This window comes from Podarcis muralis, chromosome 5, assembly GCF_964188315.1.
Source record: "Podarcis muralis chromosome 5, rPodMur119.hap1.1, whole genome shotgun sequence".
Taxonomy (NCBI): Eukaryota; Metazoa; Chordata; class Lepidosauria; order Squamata; family Lacertidae; genus Podarcis; species Podarcis muralis.
Window position 1 is genome coordinate 55,959,068 of NC_135659.1, and position 19,807 is coordinate 55,978,874.

At 41.3% G+C, this 19,807-nt stretch overlaps 2 protein-coding genes and 1 long non-coding RNA gene across 3 annotated transcripts; 1 reads left to right on the forward strand and 2 right to left on the reverse strand.

The window, feature by feature from the left end:
* Nucleotides 1-218: 218 nt before the first annotated feature.
* On the reverse strand, nt 219-6,700 carry SRSF3 (serine and arginine rich splicing factor 3). The gene is made up of 6 exons (XM_028734003.2): nt 6,503-6,700; nt 5,592-5,799; nt 4,757-4,891; nt 2,687-2,725; nt 1,287-1,373; nt 219-1,078 (listed from the first exon to the last, which is right to left on the reverse strand). Exons 2-6 carry the CDS (start codon nt 5,795-5,797, stop codon nt 1,051-1,053), a joined length of 495 nt encoding a protein of 164 aa, XP_028589836.1. The 5' UTR covers nt 5,798-5,799; nt 6,503-6,700; the 3' UTR covers nt 219-1,050.
* Nucleotides 6,701-12,088: 5,388 nt separating this feature from the next.
* On the reverse strand, nt 12,089-19,776 carry LOC144327812 (uncharacterized). The gene is made up of 2 exons (XR_013392951.1): nt 18,500-19,776; nt 12,089-15,782 (listed from the first exon to the last, which is right to left on the reverse strand). It is a non-coding gene; the product is annotated as an uncharacterized LOC144327812 (long non-coding RNA).
* On the forward strand, nt 13,073-18,246 carry LOC114599218 (parathyroid hormone 4-like). Its single transcript, XM_028734010.2, has 2 exons — nt 13,073-13,170; nt 15,491-18,246. The coding sequence occupies exons 1-2, from the start codon at nt 13,082-13,084 to the stop codon at nt 15,879-15,881; spliced, it is 480 nt and encodes a 159-aa protein (XP_028589843.2). The 5' UTR covers nt 13,073-13,081; the 3' UTR covers nt 15,882-18,246.
* Nucleotides 19,777-19,807: the final 31 nt, after the last annotated feature.

A 19,807-nucleotide genomic window follows, 5' to 3' on the forward strand; every position in this document is an offset into this window, starting at 1 on the left:
GAGACAATTGCCTCTAGGTATTTTAAAAGGAACTATGTGTGGTCTGTTACTTACATATGAACGTTCTCTGAATAGCTCTTTATCCAAACATTAACACAGTGAAATTTGATTATGGCTTCAAATTCTTCACAATAACAGATTTGAATTAAACTGTACAAGTCCATCTGAATGTTATATTTGCACGAAAGTATGTCAAAATACGAAAGTTAAATACTTAGAACGATTTGTAACCAAAATTTTAATCCAAAGATCTCAAAGAGTTTACAGTGACATGACAACTTATGCACAATAAGAAAATTTCGCATCTACAATGTACCCTTATGCACCCAAATCCTTTAAGCTAATCATCTGTTCTTTTGGTCTGCTCTATAATGAACAGATTAGGCAGTTCACATTTCAGCAGTAAGTACTGATCCACACAAAGATACAAAACTTAATCTACACTTTTACATGGTAGAAGGTAGTTCTGACTAAACTGGTATAAATCAGAACTTGTAAAACAGTATCAAAAACATAGCTCCTACAAGGCTTTCATAACCCCTTTGCTTACTATTGGTTTTATCCTGTCCATTAACCCTGCTCTCACCTTGCATAGATTGCCCATTTGTGATTGTAGCAAATGCTCAGGATTAAAAGGTCATGTGTGTTGTGTACTTCCTTTCAAGTTAAATCCTGCAGATTCCAGAACACAATATTTATACGAAGAACATTTGCCACTTGCATGGCTTTTGAGGTTTTATTTGGTAAGTCTATGCAAAGGTTATTAGCTAAACATTAATACAAATCAAAGTTATGCTTAAGGGTACATTGTAAAGCAACAAGTTATTACACTTCATATGACCTGCTCAGAACCATATACAGATTCACAACTGTTACATTTGTCACCTGTTACAAGAGACAAGAAAAACAAAATTTGACAGCTAAAACATTTTAAAAATGCACCAAGCTTATGAAGTCTTAAAAGAAAACAATGTTCTGTACATACTCCTTTCACATACTCCTTTCTTCAGATCTAATATGACTTCCTGTACACTTGCTGTTCCTGAAGTTCTATTTCCTGTCATTTGACCTGGAACGGCTAGAGAGAATATACATTGAGATTCTCAGTCAAACAATGGAAGTAGCTCAGTATTGTTATTTAAACATACACCTGAAATTTCAACTAGACCAATTGACCTATTATAAGGCTTTTAATTAGTGCACTAGTGAAAATGACATTTCTCTAGTAAATATGCTACAGAATTAAACTCTGTATTCAGACATTAAGGTTATGGAAGTGTTCTTACCTACGAGATCTGGAAAATGAACGGGAAGGCTTATGATTTCTCTCCCTTGACAGTGATCTCTCTCTCCTTCTATCTCTAGAAAGGGACCTATAAAAGGAATAATCAGGATTTCAAGAGAATATATTTTTCATGCAATTCTTGAAAAACAGCATACTCAAATCTCACTCCTTGAATAACCTTTTTCTTGTAGCTTAAATTCATATTTTTAAATATGTTGCAAATTAATGGCTATAACATACTAATGTATGTGTACAGGTTTTACTTTCTATTTGAGCAACATATGGTATCAATGCATTAACTAGTACAGTGCTTGTAAACATGCTTGAAAATCTTAATTTATGAGGCACATTTTAGAAGAATATGTAATTCATCATTGATACTGGATTCAAAACGAAAGGTATTTTAGTTTATCACAACATTTGATGGCAGAAAAAAAAACTTTTAAATTGTTTAAAGCTGAATTCAGGTTGTTGTTGTTGTTGTTTAGTCGTGTCCGACTCTTCGTGACCCCATGGACCAGAGCACACCAGGCACCTCTGTCCTCCACTACCTCCAGCAGTTTGGTCAAACTCATGCTGGTAACCTCGAAAACACTATCCAACCATCTCGTCCTCTGTCGCCCCCTTCTCCAGGTGCCCTCTTTCCCAGCATCAGTGTCTTCTCCAGGGAGTCTTCTCTTCTCATGAGGTGGCCAAAGTACTGGAGCCTCAGCTTCACGATCTGTCCTTCCAGTGAGCACTCAGGGCTGATTTCCTTAAGAATGGATGCATTTGATCTTCTTGCAGTCCATGGGACTCTCAAGAGTCTTCTCCAGCACCATAATTCAAAAGAATCAATTCTTCGGCGATCAGCCTTCTTTATGGTCCAGCTCTCAGATTAGACTATACTTTAATAAACACATTTGGCATGCATTTTACACAGCATACTGACAACTGTGCTGGCTAAGTACACTTTCAAAGGAGTCAGAAATTTATGGCACTTCAAGCGTATAATTCAACTATCCTTTGGGCTATGAAATGTCACACCTGTGCCATCTGCTTAAGGGGGTGGGGAGTCCCTTATTCTATAAGCACTATCTAGGCCAGGGGTCAGCAAACGTTTTCACCAGGGGGCCAGTCCACTTTCCCTCAGACTTTGGGGGGTGGATGGGTGGACTATATTTTGAAAATAAATAAATAAAAAATGAACCAATTCCTATGCCCCACAAATAACCCAGAGGTGCATTTTAAATAAAAGGACACATTCTACTCATGTAATAACATGCGGATTCCCGGACCATCCGTGGATTCCCGGACCATCCGTGGGCCAGATTTAGAAGGCGATTGGGCCAGATCCGGCCCCTGGGTCTTAGTTTGCCTACCCATTATCTAGACAACCCAAATGCTGCACCAATAGTTTACCTGCTGCGGCTGCGGGAGAAGCTTCTCCTTCGTGGAGATCTACAATCAAAAATAGAAAAGTGAGTATTTTCATCAATTCAACATTAGTGGAGCGAGGCAATTCCCAACTTGTCAAGTCACTGTTGGGCCCAGTGAATGTGCCAAATAACATGGCACTCATCGTCCAGCAAAATGGAAAGATTCAGGCATTAAAAACTCAGTGTGATCAGCACGCTTCCAACCATGAGTTTGCTTTAACTAACACCATGTCATAAGCAAACCTGTCCAATGCAGCACTTCCATCTCAACTAAATCCACTGCCTAGAACACTATACTAATGTCCCACAAGTAGTCCCAAAATTGGTATAAACCAGTATTTTGGAACCCATGCAAGGTAAAAGTCCGCAACAGGACACAAGGTACCAAGTGAAAGACTAACGCACACCGTGACAAAGCCATTAAACACCATTAGAACTGCATATTTGTGAATGTAAAAAATTAAAATGTCATAGTGTGTTTAGTCTAAAGAATCTTAGTTTGCCCAGTTTATCCCAAAAGTAATTGTTCCGAAAACTGTTAGTAAAACAGTTTAAAGGTGAAAGGAGTTGGCAGATTTTTGCAAGGAAGAACTAAGTTAGCAATTAAATGTAGTTTGCCATCTCGCATGCAAATATACTGCAGTTTAGTTTCTTATATTAAGTTTCCTTAACACCCTTAAAAGTTTTATTCAAGCAACATATGTATGTTACCACGAAATTATGCACAGCCAGCCTTTGATTGAGAAAAAGTAATTACTTATAAGCCGCTTACTCCTTATTTTTACCAGCAGTAAACTGTATAAGCAGGAAAAACTTACTAGTTTTTGGTTTCAACAAGCTAGAAATGGTGAGGTGAGGCTGCCGGACTGACTGCCAAGAAGAATTTGCTGAAAAGGTTTTGCCAGATGTTGCGTTGTATTTAGTTGGTTGGCGAAGGGGGTGTTGTGGATTTTTCCTGCTTTTTTGTTAGCCGAAGGCTGCTGCTGTAGTTGTTGTGAAGACATTTGGTAAATAAACAGCTGAGCTGATTGGCCGGGAATGTGTGGGCGGTCGAGGTGGCTGCTGCCGATTTGGTTAAGGTTGGAGAGAAGGCTGAGAGAAAACAGCATGCTCGGGAACCAAAGGGCGGTGCAACCTGACGACTGGCCATGCCTGGGTCATGTGAAACGACACCAGCCAAGCTGAATGGGGCGCGCTGGTCACATGACGCTGAAAGGGCTAGTTGACTGGCTAATGCAGACTCAGAGGGTGGTGAGAAGAGACATGATGGTGACTCTGTAACGGGTTCATTTTTATTAATAGATGGACCAAAAAAAGCATAAAAAAATGAAAAACAAGCCATCAGTACAACCATCTATTAGCTAACAAATACTCCTATTGTGTTCTACAGTGAAAGGGAACAGATTTCACTCTCTTATCTTGTATGGACTTCATTTACCTGAAACAGGCTAAAATCAGCCCTTGCAGATATAAAGACCTTAAGTACGACTAATAAACACCCAACCAATCTGTCAGGGTCAGAGAATGCATTACTTGTAAAAACCTGCTTTATTTTGAAATTTATTCCTGCATAACTCAAAAGTTGGTCATATTTCAACAGATTTACTATTGTCAGATTTAGCTAAGCAACTGTTCATTGCTTCAGCATTTTTAAAACAGTTGCCTGCCTGGCATCATTGTGCTAAAGTTGAAAAATCTCAAGTGGGTGAAAAAGCCAAGCTGTTGTATGCAATGTTTACAACAATGGTGTAAAGAAAAGCAAAAAAAAAACCAAGTTGGAATACTGGGAAGAAAAAGAAAGTGACTAGAAGATGAACAGACTTCAGAAGGAAAGATGATAATCCGTGTTAGAGGGCACTATCAACTGGTATAGACACCTAAGGATAAAAGTCAGTGTTCAACACAATGTATCCCTCTAACACATATTCAATGCTTTAAAATTCTGTGTCTGGGTAGGTATAGACAAGCATATATATATTTTTTTAAAAAAGTCTATTATGCCAAATGGTAATACTGCCAAATATTACTATACAAGTTCTTTGCTCCTAAATACCTGCGGCGAGGTGGAGGACTTCTCCTGCGATAGTCATCTCGAGGACGTCTACCCCATGAGGGAGGTGGACCACGGTTCCGACTACGTTTTTCACCATTGGAGAGTTCCACCCTGACACGACACCCACAAAGTGTTCTAAAAGAAAAAGGGAAGGGTTGTTAGTTCTAACAGCCTAATAAAACTAAGCCAGACACTTCAACTAGTGCCCCTGTATTTCCCTAGTTATTTAAACTTCAACACAAAACCATACCAAGTCAGTCTAATTTTGTTTTGTTTAACTGAAAATTATAATGGGGACCAGTATTTCACTCCTAAGAAGCAGCCAGCACTTAAAATTGTTTTGATCATATAGAACGCATATTCAGCTTCAGCTATTATAGATGTCAAAATAAAAATGTTTTTAAATCAACATGAGTGAAATTCAGCTACAGTCTGAGCCATTAAGAGCCTGCAACGTTAAGCATATTTCCATTTAAAAAAAATATTACATGTTTGAAACAGGGCACTAAGAATACAAGAGCTCACAACCAGTGTTTCCAAAACTTGGTAGCTGTGCAAAATCTAGAAGCTCAGGAATAATATGCAACATGTTTTAACTGTACTCAAAATAAACACAAGCAAAAGATTACATTTCACACAAATTTAACAGACTGTTAGTAAGAATTACTTCCCAGCCCCACTAGCCCCCACTGAAAATCAGTTCTATTTCTTTTGGATCTCCAAATACAGAAGCCAGGCTATTTGTGACCAATTTTCTTTTCAATCAAAGCAGCATATTACATTAATAGATCAAAGTATACACACAAGCTCAACCCAAATGTAAATGAATTTTTACCTCCCATCTAGTTCTCTGACTGCATCAGCAGCATCACGTGGGTCTTCAAATTCAACGAAAGCAAAACCAGGGGGGTTCCTAGCAACCCACACACTACGTAGTGGTCCATAGTAGCCAAAAGCTCGCTCCAATTCAGTTTTATTGCCATTGTTCCCAAGGTTACCTACATAAACCTTGCAGTCCAGTGGACACGAATCACGATGCATCTCTGGAAGACATGCAAGGAAAAACTTGTTTGCCTTCTGTTCATATTTATTAGTTAGGGAACCTTTTGGGTTATAAGGTATTTGAAACAGGCTCATAATTTTGAAAATACAGTGCAGATGATTTGACTTACAACGCATAACTATTCATACATTTAAGTCCATCTTATAATCTACTTTAGAAATATAATTCATTGTTCCAAGGTACTAATCATCTTATATTGAAGACCCATACTCCGGGCCCTTGAAACACAAAAGCGAAGTCAAAATTAAGAGACCTCGATTTGAGGGCATCCAGGGGTTGACAACTGGTCTTGGAAGGGCGTGTTGTGTTTAGATCCCCAAAGCAGGTCTCCTTCAAGGCAGCCTGTGGTGATTTGAGCTGGGCCTCAGGTTCCTCGCTCACGAGGCGGCGAAAAGGGCTTCTTACGCCTTGGTAACTGGCGCGCCTACTACTGAGAGGTTTCCCGCCCATCGCGGCGGCCTCCGGCCCTCACAATTCTCCCTCGGTTCGACTCGAGCTTGCGCATATAATACCCACCACGCCGCCCCTCACGCTCAAGCAGTCCGCCTCCCCTTTCATCTCCTCCCCGGGACCAACATCCCGGCGGGAGACCTGACGTTACTTCAACCACACAAAATGGCGGCGGCTCTTTGTCCGCTGCCGCAACCGCGAGGCCTTCCATCCCGACCAAGCCCCTCCCTCACCGGCTGCCGGGCCAGGAGTGTGACCGACTCTCGCGAGTAACCGCTACACGGTTTTATGATTATTAATTTTCGGTCGGCTCCGCAGTCTCCCTCGCTTCTCGCCCCTCAGCCACCGAGCTCGATCGCTGCGTCGCCCGTTTTCCCGCCAAGACTCGATTCCGCCGCCTCTCCCACTTCGTCGCACTGGACAAAATGGCGGAAGGCGCCTACACACCCCGAGTTTATATACGTCCTGCCCATCTAGCACGTGACCAGGATTCTCACCAATTGCACGTCGCTTCTCCGGTGATCGACGGTTCCTTGCGCCCTACCCCCTTTCTCAGAGAGATGGCTCCGCCTCAAGGAGCGATCCTTCCTGACGCTTCTTGTTCGCTTAGTAGTGCCTGCTCCTATTGCCCAGTAGGCCGGGCCACTGTCACCGTGGCAACCAGAGAATAGGTGGGACGGGGAGGGGGAAAAGAATGGGGCCGACAGTGCCTCTCGGAGGCTCAGGGCTTATAGTGGAAGCGTGTGGGGCGGGAGGTGTCCCAGTACTGTATTTACTAAAGGCCGTTGGGGTTTCGCTCAACTGCTCCATTTCCACTTCGACGCAACCGCTTTTCAAATTTCCCGGATGAGCTCTTTGTATTAAAGGCCGTCCCTATTTTAGAAGCGCGGCATCTCTCGCTTCAGCTTTAACCTGAACCCGCACTGGATTGTGGAGGGAACCCATCTCGCCATTAATCCTTAAACGGGAATTTAAGGCGGCCTCAGTTCTGATTCTTTTCTCCTAACGATTTACAAAGTGGGGCTTGTTTCCGAAGAGCTATGTTTTCCCTTTGCATAGGTGTTGCCCATCCCAGGTGCTGTACGAAAAAGGCTATAATTTTGCCAAATGTGCTGTGACTTTGTTCCTAGAGGGGTTGCTAGATAAGGACCCCGTTCCCACACCTGATCTGGCTTCAGCTGGATTCAGAATAAGAAGGAAAAGGAACCGGATGCTGTCGGAGCGAGTGGTACCTCCATTCTGTGTTCGGTTAGGTGGGATGCAGGCCCTAAAGGCAAGTGTGGGATGGTTATTGCCCCTCCTGTGACAGATGAGGCAGTCCGTTGGCTGGCAAGTTGTGCGGAGAGGTGATGAGGGCAAAGTGTTTTGGGATGCTACCTGCCAACTCCTAGGAGCCGAGGTCCCCAAGAGAATATTTCGGGGGCACCACCCCCGCAGAAAGTTGATGGGCATTGCCCTTCAAATAGTGTGGGTGTGCCCCATTTAATTAATTATGTGGGGAAGGGCTTACCTAGGTCCCCAAATATTTCATTCAAGTTGGCACCCCAGTAATCTGACAGTTTTTGGCCAGGTATACAAAAGATGAGTGAAGCAATTTTCCCTCAGTGGGGCTCAAAATCCCACCTGTTTCCCAACCCTGAGTCCTGTGTAGGGCACCACTATGGGATAGTCCTAGCAGTGTGTGATAGTGTGTAGCTGTGGTTCCCCTTTTCGTGTGTCCTCCTAATAATAATAATATTCCCTGAGCGTATTAAACAGGTAGTAGTATGTGTGACCCTGTCGGTCTGCCACCTAGTGGCAAGCAAAGAAACCTGTCTGCTTTTCTGGAGATAAAAGCCTGTCTTAACTATTTCCCCCCACTTTTCTATCCGAATAATCCATAGCTCCTCTGCTATTTTGTCACCCACACAGGAGTGCTTTCTGTTGTAGAGTAGTCTGAAGTTATTCTAGGTTAAAACCCCAGAAGGCCACAAGGCCTATAAAGATATCAGACATATGGAGGCAACTAGTTTTGTGTTTCGCATGAATGCTATGTAAAAAGCTGGACATGTCACATGCTCTTAATATAATTTTACGAGTTAGGTGGGGTAGGTTGTATGCCTGAACTTCCTTCTAATTCCTGGACCCAGCATTGATTCAATTTCTGGAATAACCAGGTTAGGTTCCTGGTGAGGTAATGGCTCATTAGGTAACAAAGGAAGTGGTTCTGTGCCAGATAACAAATACGTGGGTCCCCCACTCCCTTTGTCGGAAAGACAAAAGCGAGAATTGAGAGTTGAGTGATGTAAGCTAGAAGCTGGAAGACAGAGCTATGCCTGATTTCTGTCTCAGGCACAGGTTGTTGCTTTGTTATTGTTTAGTTGTTTAGTCGTGTCCGACTCTTCGTGACCCCATGGACCAGAGCACGCCAGGCACGCCACGTTGTAAATATGTAAATAAACCATTGATCCTAAAGACACCATAGTCTCTGCTGTCCCTCATTCCAAGGAAACTGAAACTTGGGTAAGCACTTGGTCATTGAAATGTACATCAAATGCAAAACATTTGGTAGAGAAAGGGAGGCATTTTCTTTATTTGAAAGAAAAGCATTAACAATTTAGAGAAATATACATACCATTTTAAAAATAAGAAAACACTGATTACGTAAACGCTCATACCTAGAAAGCTTATACTTAGTTGGTCTTTAAGGTGCTACTGGAACATCTTTCAATATATATTTTTTAATCTTCCATCGTTATTTATTACGACAGACCAACATGGCTACATTACCTGAATCATTGATTACGTACGTTATATCAAACCATAATATCTTGCTACAAGTTCCCTTACATTGCCAGAGGCTCATGTTCTTTGGTAACTATTTAATAAAGTTGATGTGCATAGCATAGAAATTGTCTAATTATTTTGATATGCCGACACATAATGGGCCAGTTTCTCGTTCAAAGCCACACAAGTTCCAGAGCTGCTGCTGCCAGTCCAACTTAAAGTTTGCTTTCAAAATCCTCTACAGCTTTTCTGTGGTGGATTTAGCCACAGTTCATATAATCACATCTTTATGGAGTCTTCAAAGATAAAAATGGAGGGCAGGTTTAGGATTTAGCATGGATTTTTTTGTCCTGCAATATGCTCCACATCTTTAGACACTTTTATCCAATCCTGGGATACTCTTGAACCCAGTACTGGAAGCCAGCTTGTAACCATCTGGTAACTGTATTATTCAGTGAAGGCCAGCACAGTTTGAAGCTTCCATAAGTACTACTGCGGGAGTTAAAAATGCTGCTGGATGCAACACCCATTCTCTAAAAGTAGAGCTGCTGAGATATTTCCTATAATGCAATTTCCCAAGGGTAGTGGAATTGAGTAGCCATGGCAGCACACTTTGTCTATGATAGAATGCTTTGTCATTCAATGAACATCTTTCAATTTCTCTGGCTGACATTCACTTGCTCAGACAAATGGAATCATAGTTCTTATGATAATGGTAGTTGCCCCTCAATTACATAAAGGTGGCTATAAAGATCAGATGTTTTAGACTTGGCTATGGCTAGTGCTTATTAGCCTGGAAACACGTAACTAGAAAGCTCTGCTGTGGCAGACACATCATTTACGTTAACTTTTTGGGTGTCCTGGAAACTAAAAAGAGATCACAAGAGGTTAGCAACCAATTTAGCAACCTCAATTTAAATCTTTAATTGGTTACAAGTTTTGACCTTTTCAATAAATGGCTCTTACGCCAGGAACAGAGTTGTTACAAAGCTAGAAGCCTGTAGTGATTATCTGATGAACACAATGGCTCAAAATAAACAATTCCAGCCCCAGATGGTACAAGGCAGAACCAGTTAGGTCTGTAGATTGGTATTTGGCTAAAACTTTTTATGTTATTAACATCATGAAAACAATCCTACATTTAACTGTAGCTGCAATAAGGCACAAACAGCTATACCAATATGACTGCATAGAAAATATATATGACATTCAATGGTGTCCATATGCTATCAAAATGGGCTTTCACCCATGCTTTCCTGTCCTCTCACCCTCACCTTTCAGCTCCTGCAAACTCCCAGAATCTGTGTTGGACACTTTGGGAATCACTGAGTAGATGGGCAGTGGGCAGGCACAGAGGAAATCCTGTTGTGTCAGCAGAAGTCCAGGTTGTGAAGTACTGGCTCTGTTCAGGCTCGCTTAGCTGCTGGTATTATATTATTTGCTCTGCATTTCTGTTGTCTTATTTTATTTGTGCCGTAATTCTTGAAAGGTGCCTTGGAAATCCAAATCTGAGAGGCAATACTGCAAGTGGCTGCTGGTGATGTCCACTCTCTGCTGACTCTGGCCTAAATGGAAGTAAACTTGTGCCAGCCGCAAGTGGCTGTGCCATGCATATGCTGTTGCCTTCACCACTGGACTATAGAGGGGGAAAGCAGCCAGCAGAGGAGGGACAGGCCTCTGATGCACCCAGAGAAACTCACCTTTGCCACAGGGAAGAGACTGATGTGGGCTTAAAAGCTTCAGGAACAGGAACTTGCTCTGAAAGGGTACTGTACTGGGAAAAGAAGCAGACTCATTTACCTGGCAGTGCAGTGGAGGTTGGGGCAAGGGGACAGGAACCAAGGGGAAATAGAGCTGTGATTTATTTATCTATGAAGAGAACCCTGTCATGGGAGGAATGAGGGGTTTGGGGAGCTCTGAAGGTGCTGCTTTGAGCCTAAAATCCACTAGATCAGGCATCCCCAAACTCGGCCCTCCAGATGTTTTTTGGGACTACAACTCCCATCATCCCTAGCTAACAATACCAGTGGTCAGGGATGATGGAAATTGTAGTCCCAAAACATCTGGAGGGCCAAATTTGGGGATGCCTGCACTAGACAAACAACTATAAAGAAGGAAAACTGAGAACGTCAAATAAACAATAGATGAAGGCAGTAGAATTCTTTTCTGTGCAAGACTGAGAGGCACATATGTAAGATCAGTTCTGATGTTCAGAATAGCAGGCTGCTGCCTTATATCAAAGCTCAAAGAAGAGCAGGCCTGCCAAGATAGCACCGCTGGGAAAGTATTTAGGTGAGCACGCACAGCCCTGCATCTTCTGACTCTAGCTATGCCCCATCTCCACACATTTCTGATCTGTGGATGGGCAGTGACATCTGCTTATGCAGCATCTGGGGAAAGTGTTGCATGTATAACAGCAAAGCCCCATCCCGTTACGCCAGAGAGATATTATGGGTCAGTTTGCAAGTTACTGTTGGTAACTTGCAGGAGACTTCACTGGGAGCATCCTGAATATTTGTTTGCCATTGAGGCTGCCATAGTTCAACCAAGACTGATAAACATCAACCCAAAATTTGGGGTGGGCTGTGTGAAGTATGTCTTTAATTTCTACTGAGCAAGAAGTTTTATTTATGCTTCTCCATTTTTAGTTGAATATATTAATATCCCACTTCATATTTCCAGGCTGAGCCCTGGCACTGAAGGCATATTGTGACCATGAAACCATTGTAAATCCTGGTCCAATTCAAAATCTGACAATAACATGTCAAGAAGAGGAAGATTCCTCCTTGCCTTGTTCATATGCTCAGTTCTCCACTTCTCCAGCTGCCTTCTATAAAAATCAAGCTGATTCTTTCCTTAAAAATGTGGTGCTGATCCAGAAATTATATCAAAAGTTATCCAGCAAGTAATGGCTGGAATAAGTTCCCCAGTGATAAAAAGTCTCCAATTCTTCAGCCTTGCTATTGATCCCAACCTCCATAGCATGATTTTACGATCCTATGAAAATGACAGGGTGAGAGATATTTCAAAAACAGGAGGTCCCAGTGTCTTAATCACTAGCCAAATAGTAAACTTTATTGTCCAAGGGTGATTGTCTCTGGGAGAAGTACATCTTTCATTTATACAAGGAGGAAAAGATCTTAGTCATAGAATATGATGCGCAGCTCATCCTATTGTTAAGTGCAGCTACAGAACTATAAAAGAAGCTAGGAAGGCGCACACTGTCATTGCAGGAGGAGGCTCACTAGAGATCTGCTAGCAACAAGTAAGACTCCACAAATCAACTTTACCATACTCCAATACAAGAAGAAATAGTAAGTACTCTACATTACACTGCTATTTTTAACCTGTTGGGCTTAAAACTCTATATACACTTACCAGGACATAAGCCCCATTGAACTTATTTCTGAGTAGACATGTATAGGGTTGCACTGTTAAATATTTTCTTTCAACTAATATTTAATTAAGATATTGTCGGTTATATGTAGCTATACAAATATATCTCAAATATATTATTGACAAAATCTGTCAATAAGTGATTACAGTACTGGAAAAACTGAACCAATGGCTTGTGCCATTCAGGATGTATTTTGTGTATTCACATATTTCTAGAAAACCAGTTCTGGTTCAGAACAGAATATTTGTTTTGTTCCCTCCAAAAGCAAACAATTTTATATACATATTATGCTATTGATTTTCATAGGCTATACTACCCTGAGTGAAGATTGCAGTAATATATTTATGACAGGAATATTTGGAATACATATTTAAAAGATGGTTTTCTACTGTTTCAAATTAAAACCTTTTGTGTCCTAATATACAAATAAAATACACTATGGGATTATTTGGCTTTTGTTGTCACAGTAAATATGAAAAGGCAAAGAATAATATTTTTTTAAAAAAATATATATTTCAGGCCAATACTTCCTATCTGCCACTATGGTTTAATTTTACTATCCATTATTTAAGTGGAATATGTTATAGCTGCAAGTTGTATTTCAATGTCCATCTTATTTCATCTTGTTTAATAGTTTACAAGACAGAAGATGCTTTTGTCCCAAAGATATCTACAGATGGTAACATTTTTGTCCATTTTTTTTCTTGTTTGGTTTGCAACATGTCAAGAAACAAAAACGTAAGAATATTTGTTAGTTAAATTTTTGATAAGCTGTATTTTACTATGATGGGTTTTTTTGGGGGGGGGTTTACTGTGTTGACTTTTGGATGCAAAATGATAACATTGCAGTAATGCTTTACAATATAATGTATTTTTCTGAAGGAGATCACTGTGCAAACATATGTTTAGCATCGTTTGTAATTTTTAAAATGATTTTTCTTTAAAATGTGATACATTTGGAAGGTGCTTTTAAAAATAAGATTATCCTGTACTGAAAGTCACAAGATAGCAAAGGGAAAGGACAAAGTCTTCTTGTTGTTAGAGCTTTCCAAGATGGTTCCGAAAACCATAAAGTGATCTTCTGTTCATTCCTAGATAGTGATGATAAGGGCGAGAGAGCTACCTCTTTTAACACGTCAAAGCACAAATCCATAGCAAAATCAGAAACAATGAAGACAGCTACATATGTTATTCACATGTCTGTCCTGTTCACATATATTAGCCTGGTTTAGACATAATGGGAAACCCGTTGCTCACCACATGAGTGAGCCCACATGAACCTCAGGCTCACATGGTCTGCTGGTCATAAGGTTAGTACCTCTTGCTACAATCTCTCCAGCTTGGGCATAAAGAGGAACTGCGGCTTGTTTAAAAATGGAAGCTTCCAATCTCCTTGTGGCCACAGGAGATACATAGAAACCTGAGACTCATACAGGCTCTTTCATGGAGTAGGAAATCATGGTTTCCCCTTATGTCTGAAACAGGCCAAAGCATGTGATAGTCTTGACATGAAAATGGTTGCATGGAGCAGGAAATTATGACTCCCCCCCCTTTTTTTTAACCTCCCTGCACTCCATCAGTCCAGGCACTTTTCTCCTAGCCCAGTTTATGGAGCAGGGAGCACACCACAACTTTATTACAAAGATGGAGCACACACACAAATACAGTGGTACCTCTGGTTATGAACTTAATTCGTTCCACAGGTCCGTTCTTAACCTGAGGTACCACCTTAGCTAATGGGGCCTCCTGCTGCTGCCACGCCACCGGCGTGCAATTTCTGTTCTCATCCTGAGGTAAAGTTCTTAACCTGAGGTTCTACTTCCGGGTTAGTGGAGGCTGTAACCTGAAGTGTTTGTAACCCGAGGTGTTTGTAACCCAAGGTACCACTGTAATAAAGAAATGTGACTGCCATCATCATGTCTAACATAGGACACAGGAACATATTTATAATGAATCTGACCACTGGTCCATCCAGCGAAGCCCTAACCACTCTCCAAGGTTTCAGGCAGGAGAGAGGTGAGGCAGTGGGGAGGTCGGCGTGGTTCAAATGCACTGGCAGAGCCAATCCGATGCATTTGGTGGTGTGTTTGCACTGCACTGACCTCTATGCCACTCTACCCCTCAAACACAGATGTTGGGAGGTCTGGCACCATCCCCATCCATGCTGTCCATAGAAAGTATGGGCCTCAGTGGGCTCTCTTTGGTAAATGGTACTATAATGAACAGACAGGATTTGTGAATAATAGCTAGCTATACCACCTTCATTTTACACAGCAAAAAAGTCACTGGATAGAAACTATAATGCAAGAACCTGAAACAGCCATGTGAACAGTGACAATGCTAATATGCTTGTACTGTAATCTGTCTTTTCATATATTAGGTTAAAGTTGGTTGTGCATTTACCAGTGACTAATCTTTACTGAATTTTAGGTTTCCCAGTTTGAAACAAAACTCCAAGTTCAACATTGAAAACTCATCTAATATTTGTGAGAGGGTAGCCATGAAAAGAGTTCTTAGCAAGAGATAGGGAAATAAGAAACATCTGTACAAATTCAGACATGAAAAAAATCAATTCCATTGAATTCAGTGGAACATATTCCAAAACAAGCATGCATAGAACTGTAGCCTTACAGTCCAATCCTATACGCCTACTTAGAAGTAAGCCCTACTGAGTTCAATGGAACTTATTCTGAGGTAGTGTTTATAGGATTCCAGCCTTAAAGAATTACAAATAAAGGCAGATGAGGAGCTGTGGGACAATGACTTTGGGGAGCTTTGGGGACTGTCAACTTTGCATTGATCAGTCCAATTCTACAAAGAAAATAATGAATGCAGATGTCAAACGTCTGAAGTGGTCGGCACTGGTTCAGACCCCAGGAATACCACACACTACTTTTGCAAGCACTTAGATGGCACCAGATAGTTCAACAAGATTGGACACAATCCCTTAGTGATCTTGGTTTCTTCATCTTTAACTAATATACTTGAAATGTTTTCTTCCTTTGTTGTGAGTGTGTTTCTGCTTCTCAAGCACAGTACTGGCTTTTTCACATTTCAGTAAGAGAGGAGTGGCAGAATTCCAGTTCTTGCATAACAAAGGAAATCTGCGTGAAGAGTTAAACCGACTGATTTGGCTCCACCAAGCTATGGGAGGAGTGCACACAGCCGTGGGCAGGGACATCCCGCAGGCACACATTGTGTGGACCTCACCAAAGAACCAAGACCTCTCCGATCTCTCTGATGGAACTGGCAGAGAAGAGTCTCTAGAAATGATGAAGCAACTGCTGCTGGGATTGCTGGAGAAGGAAGAGCCTGTAGCTGTCCTCAGGAAAACAAATGTGTTGCAGTATCTAAAGAATGTAAAGGGTAATCAGGACCGGCAAGACCTTTCTGACATATTTCAAGGGGGAGATCAAGATGGCAAAAGAAATCTCAGCACCCAGACATAGATTTCCTGACCGAACCTATTGCAGTCCATCTGCTACTTGAGATATATACACTGAGGGAGATCAAAAGAAAAGTTGATTAACAAAGAAAATGTGCGTTTGTGCCATTTACTACTCCTTCGCATTGTTGAAAGGCCAGAACATTTCCCCCTTATTCCGATTATTAAACAGGAATGTGCAGGGCTTAAAATTTTCCCTTCTAGATAGCACAAATATTTTATAACTGTTAGCAATATTGCCAGGGGCTATATATTATTATTGCTACTTCACTCCTTTGCATTTGTTGAACAATATTATTGAGGTATTTGTGCATGCAGGTTCTGCTGGGGTACGTGGAAAGTATTCACTCTTTGTCCCTTATACTCATTTCCTGCTTCCACCACCTATATAATTACTTGAGGTCTTTTGTGCCTGTTCCCCTTTAGCAATGTGGGTTTAAGTTATAATAAAGCACATGGCTGAGAAAACACCTAGGCTGGAAAGCAAATTCAAATGCTCTATAATACATTTTTTTTCATGTAAAAATGCATACTTCTAAATATGCACCCCTGGTTCTTTGAGCATATTAATGTTGTCTCCTTACTGCAGAAAGAATACGTCTTACAGTAAGATTGGAATCTTAGGCAAACAAGAATAAGACCCATTGAACACCATGGGACTTACTTTTGAGTAAACATGCATTGGATCAGGCTGCAGCAATTATGACCTACTTAAGGTTTTCAAAAGGAATCAAGTCATCCAGAATAATGCCTCAGCCTATCACCCACATCTAGCTGATTAGAACACTTAGTAGAAAAGCCCAAATATACATATTTTCAAATGTAAAAACATTCTGCTGCAACTCTGAAGATGTGGAATTGAAGCAACCATTGCAAGTAACTGGTTAGCTGCTTGAACAAAATATTTCAGATACTACATACCTCTGGAAGAAGTATGCTGAGGGTTCCCACTTTCCAGAGGGATGCAAAGGTTTTGTCAGAAGAGTTCCAAAGTCTATTGGGCTCAGTCAGGAGGGCATCAGACTCTTAATCTCAGGGTCGTGGGTTCGAGCCCCACATTGGGCAAAATATTCCTGCATTGCAGGGGGTTAGACTAGATGACCCTCATGGTCTCTTTCAACTCTACAATTCAATGATAGATAAGAGGTGCAGATTGCGTACCTTAAACCTAAAACACTGTGATGTGTGAGAACTAAATGTTGATTGTTCTGTTAGGTTCCACACAAGTGTTGGTAATGCAATTGGCATTAAAAGCGGGTTAAATACAGCTTCCCGGGAAGTCTCTTAACAGCCCTGCATCCAGGTTTCTCCTAATCCTAGGAAAGTAGGTAATTATAGGGGTCAACTTTCAGAGACAATGCTGTTAATTTACTCTACCAGAATACAACACAGAAACCATATTACACAGATGGTGAATGTAACAATTTAAAATTGGCTCTTACTGATGCACAACATGAAGTTCTGTTGTACACCACTGACATTCAGTGTATAATCAACGTTTGGCCATGAGCAAATCGCAGACTGGTTAGATTTTGGTTGTCCAGGCACCAGATACTAAACCACCTTGCAGATTTTGTTTTGGGGGACTCTGCCTGAGCGTCTTATTACTTAATGTGGGACAAGTTTGTTTTTTCTTTCTTGCTTGTTTTTTTCTTTTGCAAATACATTTGTATTTTATATCTCAACTTCCCTCTGGAAAATCTCTGAAGGCTATCATAAGTAGAGGCTGGATCTGGCCTTCACATACCATTTTTGTCATGAGCAAGGAGACTGGTTTCTTAGTTTCTAATGCCATATTTCAGATCTAAACTAGTTTGGGGAAAACATATACAAAATTCTGAATGCAGAATTCTAAATACAATTATTAGCAAATAAGTCCCATTGAATATTCCCAAGCCAACAAGTGCAGGGCTGAGATGTTATACAAAGCCACCTTTGTGCATTCCAAAGGAGTAATAAATGGCAAGAACACATTTTGTCCTTCATATTTAATAATAATATGTTAAACAATATGTACAAATGCTAAAATACATATGTAGTATTGCTATAGCTTTGTTATTCGGGTCACCGAAAATATTCAAGGTCTCAGTTACTTTAAATATAATGCTTAAGCTGTCTTAAAATAATCTTTTGATAATAATACAATGTTGATAGATCATATTTTACAGTGATCCATTTTCAACAAACTGTCCATCCTCAGTGTTATGGAACGCATTAAGATACATGTTTTTTGCATGAAATTTATCAAAATGTTGCACATCATTAATGCTGGAAATCTAAATAAAATAAAGCAAGATTATATTTTGCTAATAGCTATGCATTTTTGAAGAAAATGGAAAAGATATTAAATGCCATTAAAATGAAAAAAACACTGGATAGCTATGTTGGCAACAACAGGGACTTCCACAGCTATGTACAATTTGCTGTCACTGTTCATCTGAGTTATAATATTATCCTGTAAGTGGATTTAAAAGTAGAATTGGAATTTTCATTTGAGGCTATATACAGATTAGCAGCTTAAAACACAGCAAATTTGTTCTCCCCACTCCCCTTCAAGTCACTTTTATACATTTACATCCGAGAAGGGGCAGGGGTGTCTTCACTCTATGCATATTACAGTACCTGTTTGGTTTCCCATGCCTGCAGCTTCCCGCAACTCCTATTCATGAAGCTGTCAACTCTGCATGTGCAACAGCAGTCTCAAATATACACACCTCACTTAACCACAAAGTGGTGGTTGCTTATTTTAAAATTCAGTCTTTAGGGCATCAATTCATGGATATTAACGAGTAGGGACCAGAGGTTCTTCATAGGGTTAGTAGACACAGAGTATGGTTTATGGTATTTATCCAGTCTTCTATTAGTTGCATAAATCCTTCCATTGTCTATAGTCCTTCCCTCAAGTGTCTGTCTCAGAAGATAGATCATCAGGACAAAGAGAGAGCTGAAGTAAAATACTGCCCTTTGCTTTTTAAAGAACTTCCATGTTTTTTTAAAAAAATTCAACAGAGGTGGCCAGGCTAGCCTCTTGCAGGAAAAACAAGTCCTTTGGCACTTTACGTACAAATTTATTTTGGCATAGGCGTCTGACAAAGTGGGCTCTAGTCCACAAAGGTGTATGCCGAATAAACCTGGCATATGGTGTTTTTACAGTGCCACAATACAAGCAATAAAAGCAAACGTTTTTGGTGTGATCTGATAAAACTAGTGAGCATCACTATTTCCCTAATTGTGCAGTTCCAATGTCTGGAAAAGCAGGGAAAAGCCAAATGCAAGAACTGTACAATGATCGGGAACAAGGCAGGTTCCTGTCTCTTGAAAAGACAGCATAAGAACTCGGATCTTTTGAAATTAATACAATCTTTATGTGGATTTGGGATTGTGGAAAAACACCCTGAGGAACCAACGAACCTTCCTGACCTGCTTTCCACATATGAAAGCGTCGATTCATCCCTAACTGTGAGCTCTGTGGGTGGAGTGTCCTTAAAACAGATATTTTTTTCCTCTTCTGAATAAACGTGCGTAAGCCCAGGCTCGACGGTGACCGTCCAAAACACCCGCGCAGTGCGATCCTAAGCGCGGAAGCCAACATACTTCCCAGCAAAGCCGCTAAAACCCCGCAATCCTCCCCTTCCCCTCCCCTAACTTGGGGAGCAAACGCCCGTCGTGCCGCGTTTACTTCCGCGTAAGCAAGCGGAGGGCGAGGCGGAGGAGGAGGCCGCCGCCTTGCGCCGCCCGGGAAACAGTTGCCGACTTCCTCATATGCCGAAGGAGCGGCGCGCAGCAGCCACGAACCTCCCGGCCCGCTCGCCGAGGCGCTAGAGCGGCAGCCGGCGCATGCGCAGCGCCGGAGGCTAGGCAAAAGTGCGGCGGCCCCGCCTCCTGGGGCTGCGGGCGGGGAACGGGCCATCAGGCGAGCCTCGCCCCTTG

Coding starts and splice junctions, on each gene's coding strand:
- LOC114599218 (XM_028734010.2), top strand. CDS start 13,082: ATGCTTTTGTCCCAAAGATATCTACAGATGGTAACATTTTTGTCCATT. Junction 13,171..15,490: donor ACATGTCAAGAAACAAAAAC/GTAAGAATATTT, acceptor TTCACATTTCAG/TAAGAGAGGAGTGGCAGAAT.
- SRSF3 (XM_028734003.2), bottom strand. CDS start 5,797: ATGCATCGTGATTCGTGTCCACTGGACTGCAAGGTTTATGTAGGTAAC. Junction 4,892..5,591: donor GTCAGAGAACTAGATGGGAG/GTAAAAATTCAT, acceptor TTTTTCTTTTAG/AACACTTTGTGGGTGTCGTG. Junction 2,726..4,756: donor AGTCCTCCACCTCGCCGCAG/GTATTTAGGAGC, acceptor TTTTGATTGTAG/ATCTCCACGAAGGAGAAGCT.